At 40.8% G+C, this 13,852-nt stretch overlaps 1 protein-coding gene across 1 annotated transcript in view; it reads right to left on the minus strand.

Annotated features, from left to right (window-relative positions):
* LOC148343111 (latent-transforming growth factor beta-binding protein 2-like) overlaps nucleotides 1–12,676 on the minus strand; it is a 92,326-nt gene extending 79,650 nt beyond the window's left edge. The window contains exons 1-2 of the mRNA XM_088315496.1: nucleotides 12,064–12,676; nucleotides 7,259–7,332 (exon numbers count right to left, since the gene is read on the minus strand). Coding sequence (XP_088171622.1) covers nucleotides 7,259–7,332; nucleotides 12,064–12,380 — 391 coding nt within the window. The 5' untranslated portion in view covers nucleotides 12,381–12,676. The remainder of the gene's footprint in view (nucleotides 1–7,258; nucleotides 7,333–12,063) is intronic.
* Between the last annotated feature and the right edge of the window lie 1,176 nt (nucleotides 12,677–13,852).

Genomic DNA, 13,852 nt, shown 5'->3' on the forward strand with positions numbered 1-13,852 from the left:
AAAACAACATAAACATAAATATGATTCAGTTCATCACATGTCCACTTAGTATATCATCTTTATTACTGCAAAGGGAGAATTTGTTATTTACTTCTTAATTTTTTTAACATCATGCTCTGAGTTTTCACACATTGATTCACCCAAGAGACTCTTTTCAAGTTTGGTGCTGCTGTTTTGGGGAGCAAATGAGTGAGCAACGATGGGCTCAGACCAATTGCGAACTCAGTGAACAATAAGATCTATGATCTGGGTTAATTATTTCTTTAAAAGGAGGCACCGAATTAAAAGAGGCATTAATTTGTTCCAAAAGGAGGTGCATAATTGTACAAGAACAGCCACAATGGTGCACCCTACTTCAGTCTGCACCTGCTATAAAAAGAAAAAAGTCCACAGCTGAGGACCAAAGATGAGTAAATAAAAAAAATTAAAAAAACAGGATTCCATCCATTGTCAGCCCAGACATTGAGTAATACCTCTTTTCACTACACTTTCAACGATGGTAGCAATTAGCGGGACATGTGGCGGCTACAAACAGACAAACCAGCTGGAGTGGCGAAAGCAGCACTCCTGGTTTTGGGGAAGACGAAGTGAGAACAGGTTGTCCAGATTCAATGTTAATGATAGCTTTTGGGAACGGTGGCGTGTGTATGGATTACAGGATATGCCTAATGGCTCATAACTCTCAACATAGCTGCCATAGGGGAGTGTGTGAACTGTGAACTGTGAACCCTGCAACCCGCCACCCCAACACATATAAAGGCAAGGAGGGGTTTGTGGCTGTCTGCACAGCCCTAATTTTACCCTGCGCGCGGTGAAATCACAAGCTAAAAGGCATTTTAAAAACCTCCTCCTGTTCTTGTAAAACATAAGGCTGCCACTCATCTGTAATGATCTTTTTAACCTACTTGGAAAACAACCTTCTTTTCATGTGTCCCGAGTTATTGTGGATGCAAGAGTCTTGCAGAGAAATGGTTTCCACCAAGCAGTACGGTTCGCTTCAGTTCACATTTTGGATCGATAAAAACTTGATAACACCATGGAATTTGAATGAAAGTCGTTTCACAAACCTTCAAGGATACAGTAAGTACCTCCTAGATAAGTCTGAATTTTGATATTAAGATTCAAGTATTTTCAAGTATAGCAAAATGTCAAAAAATGACTATAGATTGCTGTATTTGTACCAAAATTGAATAGGTTTGTCTTTGGCATAAATTGTAAGTGTCATACGCAAAACGGGAAAAAGAAACCACGAAATAAGGAGCCAGCATTGGGAAGAATGCATGTTCTTGAGACCATTTTGGAATTAAAAATAAAAATCAATTTTCAACAAAATATGTAATCAGTCCTATGTATGCTGGTGCACCATCACCGCCCCACTCCAAAAAAGAACAAAAATTAAAAAAAATTACTAATTTCAAATCAAAGAGCAAAATTTGTCATGTTCTGCATTTGTGTTTTTTCGGGTTTAGTATTTAGTTTAATGTTTTTTCCTTGTGTTTGGTGTGTCTCGTCATGCACATTGTGTCCACCTGTGTTCGTCTACGCAAGTCCCAGTGTTAACCAATCAGGTCCTTCCAACCCTTTGTGTCATGTCCAGGTGCTCCTCGTTGTCTCGTCAATTTGTTTGCATTTAGTTCCCTATTTTCTTTAAGTTTTTGTCCGTGTCAGTAGCCTTTGTCAGTTGTCCTTGTCCGATATCAGTGTCCACGTCTGCTTTCTTCCTGCCTGTCTCGTTTAGTTAAGTCAAGTAATTGTTTTTGTTGGTCCCTTTTGTTTTGCACTTTTGGTATTTTAGTTTTTTCCAAGTCCCTTGTTTTCATTTTTTGATTTGGTCAATTAAATACCCTTTAAGTTTATCCTGCCTTGCTTCCCTGCTTTTTTAGGTCTTCCTCTACCTCCACCTCCAACACAACCTGACAAAAATGGTGATGCATAGGACACATAACTCAGAAAAATGGTCTATAAAGAGCACATCTGGCACTGGTGGAATCCACAAGGAAAGCGAGGACAATGAAAGACAAACCCAGACCAACCAGACGGAGTCGATGGCCCAAGACAAGTGATGTGGAGAAGCCTCACTGGCAAATTATGTCCCATTCAGGCTAAAAGGCTTTACGTAACTTCAAATAATCATCGTTGATTGGCCGAAGCAACAGTCTTGTATAAACATTTTGTGGAAATCAGTTGGTCGTTTTTGCACGAGGCTGCTAACTAACAAGCTAACAAGAAAACCACATGACATGTACATTTCACATTCTTGGCAAGAATCTGCAGTAACTGTTGAAATTTGAATTGCATGCTTATGTTTGTTTTTGTTGTGCTTCTCTTGACCTGCAGCTGCACGCCATAGACTGTAGTTGCTTGTGAATGTAGATGGACAACATTTAACTGTACCGATCAAAAATGCGTTACTGGTTGAATTCTCCCAAAGCAAGCAAATAGAATCAAAAATTGGTACTACAGACACATGATTGTATATGATGAGTTTATCCGAATGTAGTCACTTCCTTCCTTTTACAATACAATAGATATAAGGAGGGATCATATTTTGCGTTATTGGAGCCGAGGAAGCAGAGATGATGGTTTGTTGCTATTAGCGCGCCAACATTTTTCAATGCACTTTAAAAGGTTAGAAAACATTCACAGATGTATTGTATGTCCTTGATACTTCACCAGCTGTTTTGCACATGTTCAAGACAACAATGAGCATGTTCTCCTGCTTTGAAAATTCCAAAGTGAATTTGAGAAGTCTAAATTGTGTTATGATGCTTGCCAAAGTATCTTATCAAGCAACATCAAACAGCTTGGGGAGGGGGGTGTCACAACATTGAGGGAGTGTTGGGGTGATAAATGATGTTTAACAATTGAGATACGTAAAAAAAAAAAAAAATGCAAGTTGAAAATGTTGCATGCAGGGTGTATGTAAATGTGAGATGGAATTGTGTGGATATGAAACAAGTAATCATACTGTATACGTACATGTTTTTGCCATCCATTTGCTTTCAATGAAAGTTCATAAATCCAGCCTGTTGATAATTAGGTATGACTTGTGTGATCCTATAAATGCCACTGGCGAGAAAACGTACAACAATTTATGTAATTGAAATGAAATGATTCATCACTGGAGTGAGCGAACGACTTTTAAGAATGGGACGCGCAGCCTTCGGCCCAACTGAAAAAGTTGGAAGAAACTCAGAAATCTATCGTCTATCACGTTTCCCTCACGCTCCACTCAAGATACTGACGTCAACAAGTATTCCTCAACATGGATGATGCAACCTTTCATCCGCACTCTACAACAAAGCAGTGGGTATGAATCTCTTCTTTTGGCAGAAAAGATGGGGCACGATCCCGGAATTGTTCACGGTCCAGCTTGATACCATATGCGGTAAACTATATTGTGATGTGTAGGGTCGAAAAATGTACCTGTTGAAGAATCAGATTGCATTGGTAAATTTTAACCGGGCTTTTGCATGAAACAATATCAGCTCAAAAATAATGTTCTGTACAAAAATCCTGTTCCAAGTAATGAACTCCATTTTGATTCAGTCGCTTCAAGACATGATAAATCAACCATCAATCACATGACTATGATAGCGGAAACATAAACAACCATTTAAACAAACTTAGCATAGTTGTAGCAAATTAACTGCGAATCCAGCTGAGGCAACACTACACAACAGAACAGTTAACTTTTTACTCTGATAACACTTAAATCACAATGAATAATGGATTGGAAACGGCATCAAATGCCATTTCTGTTTTCCTAAAAAAAATATTGCAACTGAAAACTAATTCCAAATTGACCTACAAGATCTAATGGAGGATTAGCCCCATACAGACCCAAAACATGTCAGCAATTCAACTCTCATCTTAATTCCACTGCTAAGTAGCTTACGGTTTTGTAAACAGATTTCTGTGGCCATACTTCCCAATTCAAACTGCAAGCTTACTCGTTTTAGCATTTAATATGAGGAACATTGACAAGATTCCCACTGCAGATCGGAGCAGTTTTGCGAAATAGTGCTCTTAATGTTCTTGAAACACTGCAGCTAATTTTAGCAGAGACGTATTGTATCGATGGAGTCGTCCAGCTGCAGCTAAATCAGGCAGAACGACTGCTGGGCTATGACTGGGTGAGGCTAAAATATGGCTCCCTCAACTCACTAACAAAGCTGCAGATGTGCAGAAAGTGGCAGCGGGGAATTCTATACAGTAAGTCCTCCTGACACCAAGACAAGACGTTACATTCATCTCGCCGAGAATGCTTTCCACGGCCAAGCCTGCACATGTCCTCACTTTACCAACCAATGACGTGCATCTGGTTATTGACCGCCACTGAAAAAAAGCAACTTACCCCTCACACTGAATATTCTCACTTATACCAGACTGGAGAGAAAAACAAATAGTAGCAGGAATGCTCTGTTCCTCTTAATAGATCAAAGTAGCACTACTGTGATCACTTGCAGCAAACAGACCGTCCTTTCCCATTGTCCCATTGGTAGGTTTGCTACTTCAAAACAGTAAAACGGGAAACTGCCAAAACCACATCGACACATCGGTCGAGAGGAGACGGGGGCAGCGCACTACTCGAATGCTGTCAAAAAGTGGAGATGTGACGTCTAGAACAGCAAAACATCAGCAGGATGCGTCCAAGCCATTTCGAGACATGTATCCTCATAATGTTACAATGGCCAATGAGTGGACCAGCAATGGTTTATGGCCATCACACGCAATCGACTTCATCATCGTGGAACCTCATAGTACTTAATTTGACAATAGAAAATTACAGAGTTCAAGTCAATCACAGGAAATAATGAAATTTTCATTTTTTGTGTGTTTTTCGTGTGGTTATTTTATATTTTTTTTTTCATACAAATGTACTGTAATCATGACTTTCCTACCGCTTTAACATACACTCTCAGAAAGAAGGATACTGTAGGCATCCAAGCGACAGATTTTTTCGACTGCAAAATTAAATCAGGCACAATTTGCATTCAGTCTTGCATTCAGATTCGGGTTAGGAAAAGATCTCATTTGTAAACCGAGGACCACGTACCAATCGAAATTCCCCCACTGATCAGGATTTAGTCGTTGGACAACAAACTTCAAGCTGACAAAGACTATTTAATAAATAATGACGTGAAGGTGGACTCCCCGGACAACTAGTGGTCCAATTCCTGTCATATATTTGCTCTGAGCTCAACCAAATTGAACAATGAGGTACTGTTAAGAAGCCCTAACCCACGACACCCAATCCGGTCTCTTAAGTAAAGCCTGAAGCTGACACTTTTAATATTAGACATTACTTCAATCCCTTCAACGGGAATTTCCTAGACACAGCTCAGCCCCGATATGTTTTCATATTTCACTTCGAGCCAACAAGTTTCCCCCCAGAGTGAGAAGGTTTCTCCTGCTGCCAATGCCTAATAAAGCAGGCAACTTAAGCGAAGACAGTTGGAAGATAACCCCTTTTTTTTTTTCTCCACTGAGGTCTTCTGAGGGGCCCCTTCCAGCCTGGGGACCAAAGTGTTGGCACCTCGTCGGCCAAGGGAGCTTCACTTCACTGATGATAGCGTTGCCTCCAGCCACGGCTCGACATGAAATGGTCCAGAGCCGCTTGTTACTTTCTGGCAGATTTCAAGTACGTACACTTTAATTTGGACAACTGCAGCCTGACGTTAAACGTAATTAACACCTCACTAAGTGTGCCTTTAGCACGGACTTGAGGCGGGAAAATGTAGGAAGGAAGGAAGTGGATCTAAGTAGGAGGCTGCTGGGGTCAATCAGTTTGTTGTGTAATGCACTTGCAGAGTTATGTGTGTGTGAGAGAGAGAAAGCGGTAAACAAGTAAAGAGAGATACCGTAGATCGAGCCTTGTAAACAAAGTTGACTTATAAAATGTAAGAATAGCTGTCAATAAAACAACTCGAACCTGTTATTTCACTCTCAGACAAAACAATGACGCATCAAACTGAATTGTGATTACAAAATGTGGTTTCTAACGGAATATTTGAAACAGGTAGTGGCTAACATAATGAGACAGTCCACATTTAAATTCAGCAAACACATGCGAATGTGACAACAAGGGGAAAAAAAAAAACAACACTTGTAATCTGTTGTTCATTTCAAATTAATGTTTTCCACGCTCATCTGCCTGTGATTATGCACCGGTGAGGCTATTCAACAATGATGTGGTCAAAGAAAAAGAAGAAGCTGCTCAAGCCCAAATGAAGTCATTTCAATGTCAGATTCTTAATAATAATAATAATAATAACTATAATAAAAATCCAAATACCACATAGTGAACGTGATCATCTAAGTAATAATAAGAAAAACATTTTCATGGGGTAATTTCACCTGACAGGGCAGCCATTAGTCACTATTACCTATGTTGCCTTTTCTGTCTGTAGGCAAAGGCTTGTAAAGCTTCTCCGTCTACAAAATTTACAAGTGGGAAGAGTTGGGAAATAGACTTCCCAAGCACAAAATCAGGTTCACCTAATACAGGAGCTGTACCACAAATGCTGTTTTTGCAAATACATTGTGGCTCAGTTTGGACTGACAATGTCAGAGAGGTATTAAAAAGAATACTGCACGTTTATTATTGTAGGAGTTGGCAGTTGTTTGGGCAGCTTGTCTGTCTGGAAACCAGTCTTGCATTGTGCATAGGGTCAGCGGAAAACAAAAAGAAGTTTTTAAAAAGGGAGTGGGTTGTGAGACATGCTAAGTTCACTGAAGACGAACTCGCCAAATATTTGATTGTTATTTGTAGGAATGTTCTATATCACTTTATTTCACTTTTTGAGTACCCAAAGTACTTTTCATATAACACAATGACAAAAAATGTGAACTAAGACCGATCGTTCTGACGCAGATGATGACTCGACGATGTGTCAGTCTGCCGCAGTATTGCGTCAACTACTGCTGAGGAAGAGTTACTCGATGTCCGACTTTTTTTTTTTCCTTCAGTATTGGTGCCTGGTATCGGCATCCATCATGCGTACCGGGTACTTAAAATTTGGCCGCTTATCAGTAATCACGATCCAAAATAGATGAATTACACATTTCAGGTATTTCTGATGTTATGGCTCCATCTGATACTTTACACCTTAGATCTGGAGTACCCGGAGAAAACCCATGCACAGAGAGAACATGCAAACGCCACACAAAATGCCCGGAATCAACATTGAACCCAGAACCCAAGAACTGAGCTACCTTATTCCCATTCAATCATACTAGCAAGAAAGATGCTTACGTTTGATGCAGCGGTTGGTTCCTGGTGCCACAGCCCAGCCAGAGCAGCACTGTTGACCGCCGCACACGTTTGGCCTGCATGGAGGGAGACATTGTAAGACAAGATACTGACAGGTCACAGAGCGCTAAAATGTGCGTGCGTGTGTGTGTGTCCTCAGCCCTTTGCATGACAAACCAATCCGATTTAATGTTTTGGGTTCAAATCAGCCTGAAGGGGGTGGCCGATCGATAATTACACGACACCGTGGAGAATACTCTTTAATAGAATTTAAAGCAATAAGACGAAAATCAGGGGAGGGTCAGGAAACTCTATCTGAGCGCGGATCTCTCTTACCATCATGCGAGTCCACAGTGAAAACAAGCGTGGAGTTATTTGAACCTTGCAAGGATTATGTGAGGCACACGGGACTTGAAAAGCACCCTGCATCCTCAATAAAATCATTGAGCAAATGAGAGACGACGTGTTGTAAAAAAAAAAAAAAAAAAAAAAAAGTTTAACAGGATTCTTCCATTTGTTAATCCTCGCTTGCAGCCGAGACCTTTTCTTTATTATTGGTAGTGTGATAGATGAAACAGCAGAAGATCGCAAGAACAACTTGAGGGCAACATTGTAGGCGCTGGACTGGCAAAAAACGTGGGCCCCGGCCGCCATCTCTTCTCAAGATATTACAGTAAATGCATGTCTGACTCATGGAGATTTGAGAAGACGGGATGCGGATTGACTTCGCAACCTCGCTTGGATTTTACTCATTAAGCTCTGCGTAGTGCGCTGAGGCGCCGCGGAGATAACGTAGTAGTTGTTTAGGCCCTTTGGCAGGCTCTGCATTGACGTAAATCAAACACGCCAAAGTCATCAGTCAGCACATACGAATTCCATCACATGATTTACTCACGGAATGAACACTTTGATACCACAGGTCGCGATATAGGACGATAAATCAGCTTGTGTTAACACCTTGTCGTTTGTTTACTGAAAGTGTGCAAAATGAAGGAGTCGTGTTTCAGCTGCGCAAAAACAGGAGTAGTGAGTGAGTGAGAAAGTGAAAAGAGGGCTGCGGGGAAGAAGCTGAGCGCTCTTTCAGAGCGGAAATGCGTCATGAAAAAACACAGAGTCATGTAAAGCTGAATGAATCAACGTGGTCAAATCACTATATATTTATGACATTGTTGGCAATGTCAAGCATGGCTTTACACATGTGCTCCATGTAAGCAGACATGCATGAATGCTAACAGACACAGACGCACACACACACACTTGTTCGACTCAGCTATTCATAGCTTTTACTGTGTTGACTAACTCAGGGTTTCACAGATGTTATTTTTTTAGCACACTAATCATGGAGGCCTGTTTTGTTGCATCAACAACATCCCCACCAACAAGTCCTCCTGTTAGAGTAAATGTATGTAAGTTATGCAATCTTTTACTCAGAGCGGATGAAGAGTTGTAACTGAACACACTGTTTGTTCTCTTCACGAGAGAAAAAGATAAACTTATCTTCCTTTTATTTATTCAGAAAATGCTCAGGTGATTCAACTCGACACCTCCCCGAACCAAATGCTTGTTGTTGTAACAAAACTGCCATCGATCTTGCATCCAGATTGCAAGGAAATATAAAGAAGAAAGAAAAAAAACTGAATAAGCTAGGCTAACTTTTATCGTATTGTGCAACCTGAATGCAATTGCAAATTCTTTCTGACTTGAGAGAAACGTTATGCAAACACTCAAATACGATGAAGAATCTGCGATATAGTGAATCAAAGTGGATCGCGATATTGTCAAGGATGACTGTGCCTCAAAATTTATGAGAATTGAATGAATGAATTTCAAAACCAAAAAAATGTGTCGTATACGGAAAGCAGTTCTCTTTGAAGATGTACTGAACAAATTCACATCGGTTGAAACTGAGACTGTCCGCCCCTTCGGGGTGTTCCCGAGTTGTAACGAGTTCCATTCCGTGCAACTTTTCAACAGCACCCAACTTGGGTCACCGTGGTTCTATTTGTTATTGCTATTGACACACAAGTAGATTCTAACACGGAACTGATAAGTTTAAACAGACATGCTAACCTTAGCTCACCCTTTTGGTGTGCTTTTGTTGTGGACACTCCACAGTCTCCAATTTGCTGCAGTGCTGCCTTTTCTTGCTGCTCTCTCGAATTAAAAGTGTCCCCACATGCTCTCGCTCTCCCCTATTGTTGCTGTTCATTAGTGTGTCTCGTTCCGACGGATGCATTCAATGTAGTGTGGTTTCTTACAGTACTACATGGAGGTGGAAAATCAAACACCCCAAATCGAGGTGAGAAGAACAAAGGTGAGCCAGTACTGTGCAAAAGTAAAAAATAAATAAATAAATAAATAAAAAGCATTCTAGTTTGCCCTCTGCTGCACTGTCATGGTCATTGCTCGTAGCCACTGTGTCACTTTCGTTGATTATACTGCTTTAAACAGTTTAGCATAAAGTTTCAGAAAATGTTTGCATACTGAATGTTTATTTTAACATAAAGGCAGAATCAAAGCAATAACGCATTTTGTTGAATCAACTCATTCTTTCTTAAATGGATCCTTTAAATTAGCTGGATTGGAAAAAAAAAAAACGTATTTCAGTGTCGGCAATTCAAGAGCAGCCGCTCAAATCCCCCCTCTGATCATTATGTAAACACCCCACCGCCTCCTACCCCGCCCGCATCTGCGAGTATCATGCTTTGTCCCTATGGAACAAACAGAACTGGATGCATCAAGGGTTCATTAGACAAAAAGAAAAGAACTTTAATATGGAAACAAGCCATCTTCCTGCTGGGGAGTTTGATGGAGACACACAACAAGAAAAGAAACAGAGACTCATTGGACAAAACAGGTGGTTCTGATCGCCCAGCAGATTTTTTTTTTTCTGTGCAAATGTTCACCAGGCGAGCTGAGCCACAACAACACATGGTCACTGGAACCGTGCACAAAAGAGGGACACACACTGGAGCAGTCTGCAGCCCTGCCTCAAATATTGGAAACGTTGAGGAAACTGCAATGGGAGCTTTAACACCTTTATGTGTAGACTAGCGATGCTTTATATAATTCAAGTTATTAATCACAGCTATTACATCATGTCCTGCCATGACTCTTAATATTGCAAATTGCTCTAAAAAAGTTATCTTTTTGTTTGATTATGGGAGATATTAAGGATCAGCTATCCATTTTCATCAATATCAAGACACTTTTTCCTTAAAGGGGACATTATGGAAATTTTACAGATAACTGGTTCTGTCAACCCGTCAGGTGTGAAATTAAACATCAAAGTAACTCTTTACACTATCTGCCGATTTAAAATGTGTTTGCGGGCAAGCCAGTTTGAACTCATTTACATAATGACCACTCCCACATCAACTGCCCACAACTTGAAAAATGGGCTGGCTGAAGTTAAAGAGTCAAAGAGCAACTTTCAAGCAACGGCCAAAACACAAGTAGAAACTAGTAGAAGCAGAGCGAGCGAAAGAAAGACATAGCGGGCGCAAAACTGAACTGGTACATTTGTAGCTCAATTAGGAATTATTAACTTCACATAACGGCGGAAACACTTACATTTAAAGTAGAAATGGACGGAACAATGTTTTGTTGACATGAAAGTCCGTTCGGCTTCTTCTTCTACAACTATTTTGGGTATATTGAGTCAATTTAAACAATTTGTTCTGATCAACCGTATGATGGATGAACACACAAGTCCTAATCGGATCAATATTTTTAATGTCTATGAAAACGGTGCATTTGATCCGAATTTTAATCCGAACTGTTTTGCACTTCTCTCAGAAAAATTTGTTTTGTTAAAAATGTGTTTTACGTGTCTATTTTTAGATATGACGTACAGTGTACCAGTCTTTGTCGCCTCACTTTCAATTTGATGTTCATGAAGTATTTTAATTTGTTTATTGCACACCCGGCAAATCGTCTTTGATCGCCCTTAAAGTGTTGAAAGCCAGGCACTTTGTTACATGCAGACAAAGTTTAATTTGTACAATGTGGAAGAAAATTATACAGTCCGCTAAAATTTGTGTCACCGAACCTTGAATGAGGGGAGATGCAGGGGAACAGTCCACCGGGATAAGCCAGCCATCCAGCCAGCGATGGGATGGGATTCTCCAGTAGCCAAACAAACAACAGACTGACAGGAGTAGCACTGCAGAGATGGCTTTTATGGCAATCGTTGTTGTTCCCTATGCTTAGCCTGAGTCACAATGCTTCTTATTGATCTTACTTGTCCCTAAAAAACAGCACACCCCTTTGCAAAGACATTCAGTCACAAGCCATTCCATTGTAACAATGGAGAAAGTTTAAGACATTTTTTGCCCAATTTTTTAAGCCTTTAGAATGTATTGACATTTCAATACTGTTTTTTTCTTTATTCCAGCTCTTTTTGGTGACATTGGTCGTCATGTAAAAAAAAAAAATAATAATTGAATTTTGTGGTCACACAGGTGGTTTGATTGTTTTTGTAACATAGCCTACCTAATTCGTTGATTTATCTTAATGTGTCTTTTAGGGCTTGAAACAGATTAAATAGTTGTTCATTTCGATGGGCTATACTTATTTGTTATGTAAATAGTAAACAAGTAACGAGCTTTGTTACTAGACAAATTAAAGTTGTAAATTAAACTACCATTTTACTAGCTAGCGTTCTTGAGCGTACAGTGTGGAACTTGTGATTTGTTACATCACCACTTCCTGGCATGAGGCGCTGCCAAAATGAGCATTCATTTGAAATACACTGATACATTCTCACTCTGCAGACACTGATGGACAATTGTGGGTGCCAATCTTACCCGACAAGTCGCCTGGGGCTCGCCGCGCTGGACTTGCTGTTCTGCCGGCGGTTCACTCTGATTCTGGGCTGCGAGGGGGTCACACTGCGGGGGTGTCTGGCGGTCCTCGGGGCACCCTTTGACGTGAGCTCGCCATCCCCCCGGGCGTGGGTGGTCTCCGGGGGGCTTCTTTCACCACCTTCCGAGTGGCCCCAAAGCGTCTGCCCGGCACCAGGAACTCTTTTCTTCCCACCTGTCGAGGTGTCCGTGTGACCATCACCGACGTGAACCAGCGCTACCGCCAAAAGCACCGCAACAGCCAAGCCGCTACGCTCCATTTTGTTTACAAATAGTAGCCCAAAAAAGTCCTTATAGTTCAACTTGGGAGCTAATGTGATTTTAAAAAAAAGGGGAAAAAAAGAAGATAGAAAGTCCGCGACTCTGCTTGTCAAATTCACTTAGACGTCATTCTCTCTTTCTTAAGTGGACTCTCCTCATAATGACCAGGTAAAAGTGCCGGTAATGTCTTTAAAACTAAAGGAAAAATAAAAAAACTAAACTTTCTTCTCACGTCAGACAAGCATAGTCCTTCCTTACTCCTCCAGTGAGGCGCCAAAAAGAGCAGCGAGCTGCTGAGGCTGAGCTCCAAATGTGAGCGAGAGAAGCAGAGGAGAGACCATGTGCGCGCGTGTGTGTGTGCGGTGCTTTCATGAATATCACCACCTCCTCGCCTCAGGAGTCACAGGGAAGAAACAGCCCCTTGTCCACCGTATTGTTGCTTCCACTCATCACTACTGCTCTTGACAGCCAGTTAACACCATGTCATGTAAAGCAGGGCTTGGCGAAACCCATATCGATAATCGGGCCAGATTGGCTCTGAAAGATTAACCTGTGGCATGTTGGGGCCAAATTGTAAATGTTTCAGTGTGGCACAGTACACACGTAACAATAATAACTTGAAATGTGATTGATGGGTGTTTTCTGAATGATTATCAATGATTATCATAAGCGATTATCTTGCAATGTTGCGTGTGTTAGTTAAGAGAAAATGGCGGGCAATCTTAGAACAGCAGGGAAAATATTCAATATATAATTCTTGTAAAGATTAGGACTTTTTTTTGTTTAATTTATTAGTTTTATTCCAGCATGACTTTTTTCTTTAGTTCTGAACAATTGACCTTAGAATTATGAAAGGAGCCCCCCACCCACACACACTCACCAATTTCATTTCATTGATCAAAAAAAAATATCATTCATACAAATATTTGATCTTTTGTTTTTCTTTGTTTCTAGTGATACATAGTGACAGGCAAGACAATAAAATACTCTTCCATTACAATTAACTCTTTACATCAAGTCCGGTCCTAGAGAACCACAGCCTGTTTTAGATGTCTCCCTCCTCCAACACATCTCATTCAAACGTTCATCTCATCAGTCATCTTTGCAGGCGCCTGATAATGATCCTGATCATTTGAATCAGGTATGTTGGAGGAGGGAGACATCTAAAACAAGATAAGATAAGAGATAAGATTCCCTTTATTAGTCCCACAATGGGGAAATTCGAGATTCGAACCCAGGCCTCCTGGGGAGACTGGGACCGAAACGCGGCGCCTTAGACCACTCGGCCATCCTGGCAGCCAAAACAAGCTGGAAACGGCCTCGCAAGGACCGGACTTCACCCGTGCTTTGCATCAATCCTGATTTGAGTACGTAGACGACGCCTTTTTTTTTTGGTGGTGAGATTTCTCCGAATGTAAAATAATGAGCCTTGGCTCAATAAAGCTTGGAAACACTGCATTGAAAGGACTTC

Source organism: Idiotropiscis lumnitzeri, chromosome 1 (assembly GCF_059441095.1).
Source record: "Idiotropiscis lumnitzeri isolate Australia: NSW breed Sydney's pygmy pipehorse chromosome 1, RoL_Ilum_1.0, whole genome shotgun sequence".
Classification (NCBI taxonomy): domain Eukaryota; kingdom Metazoa; phylum Chordata; class Actinopteri; order Syngnathiformes; family Syngnathidae; genus Idiotropiscis; species Idiotropiscis lumnitzeri.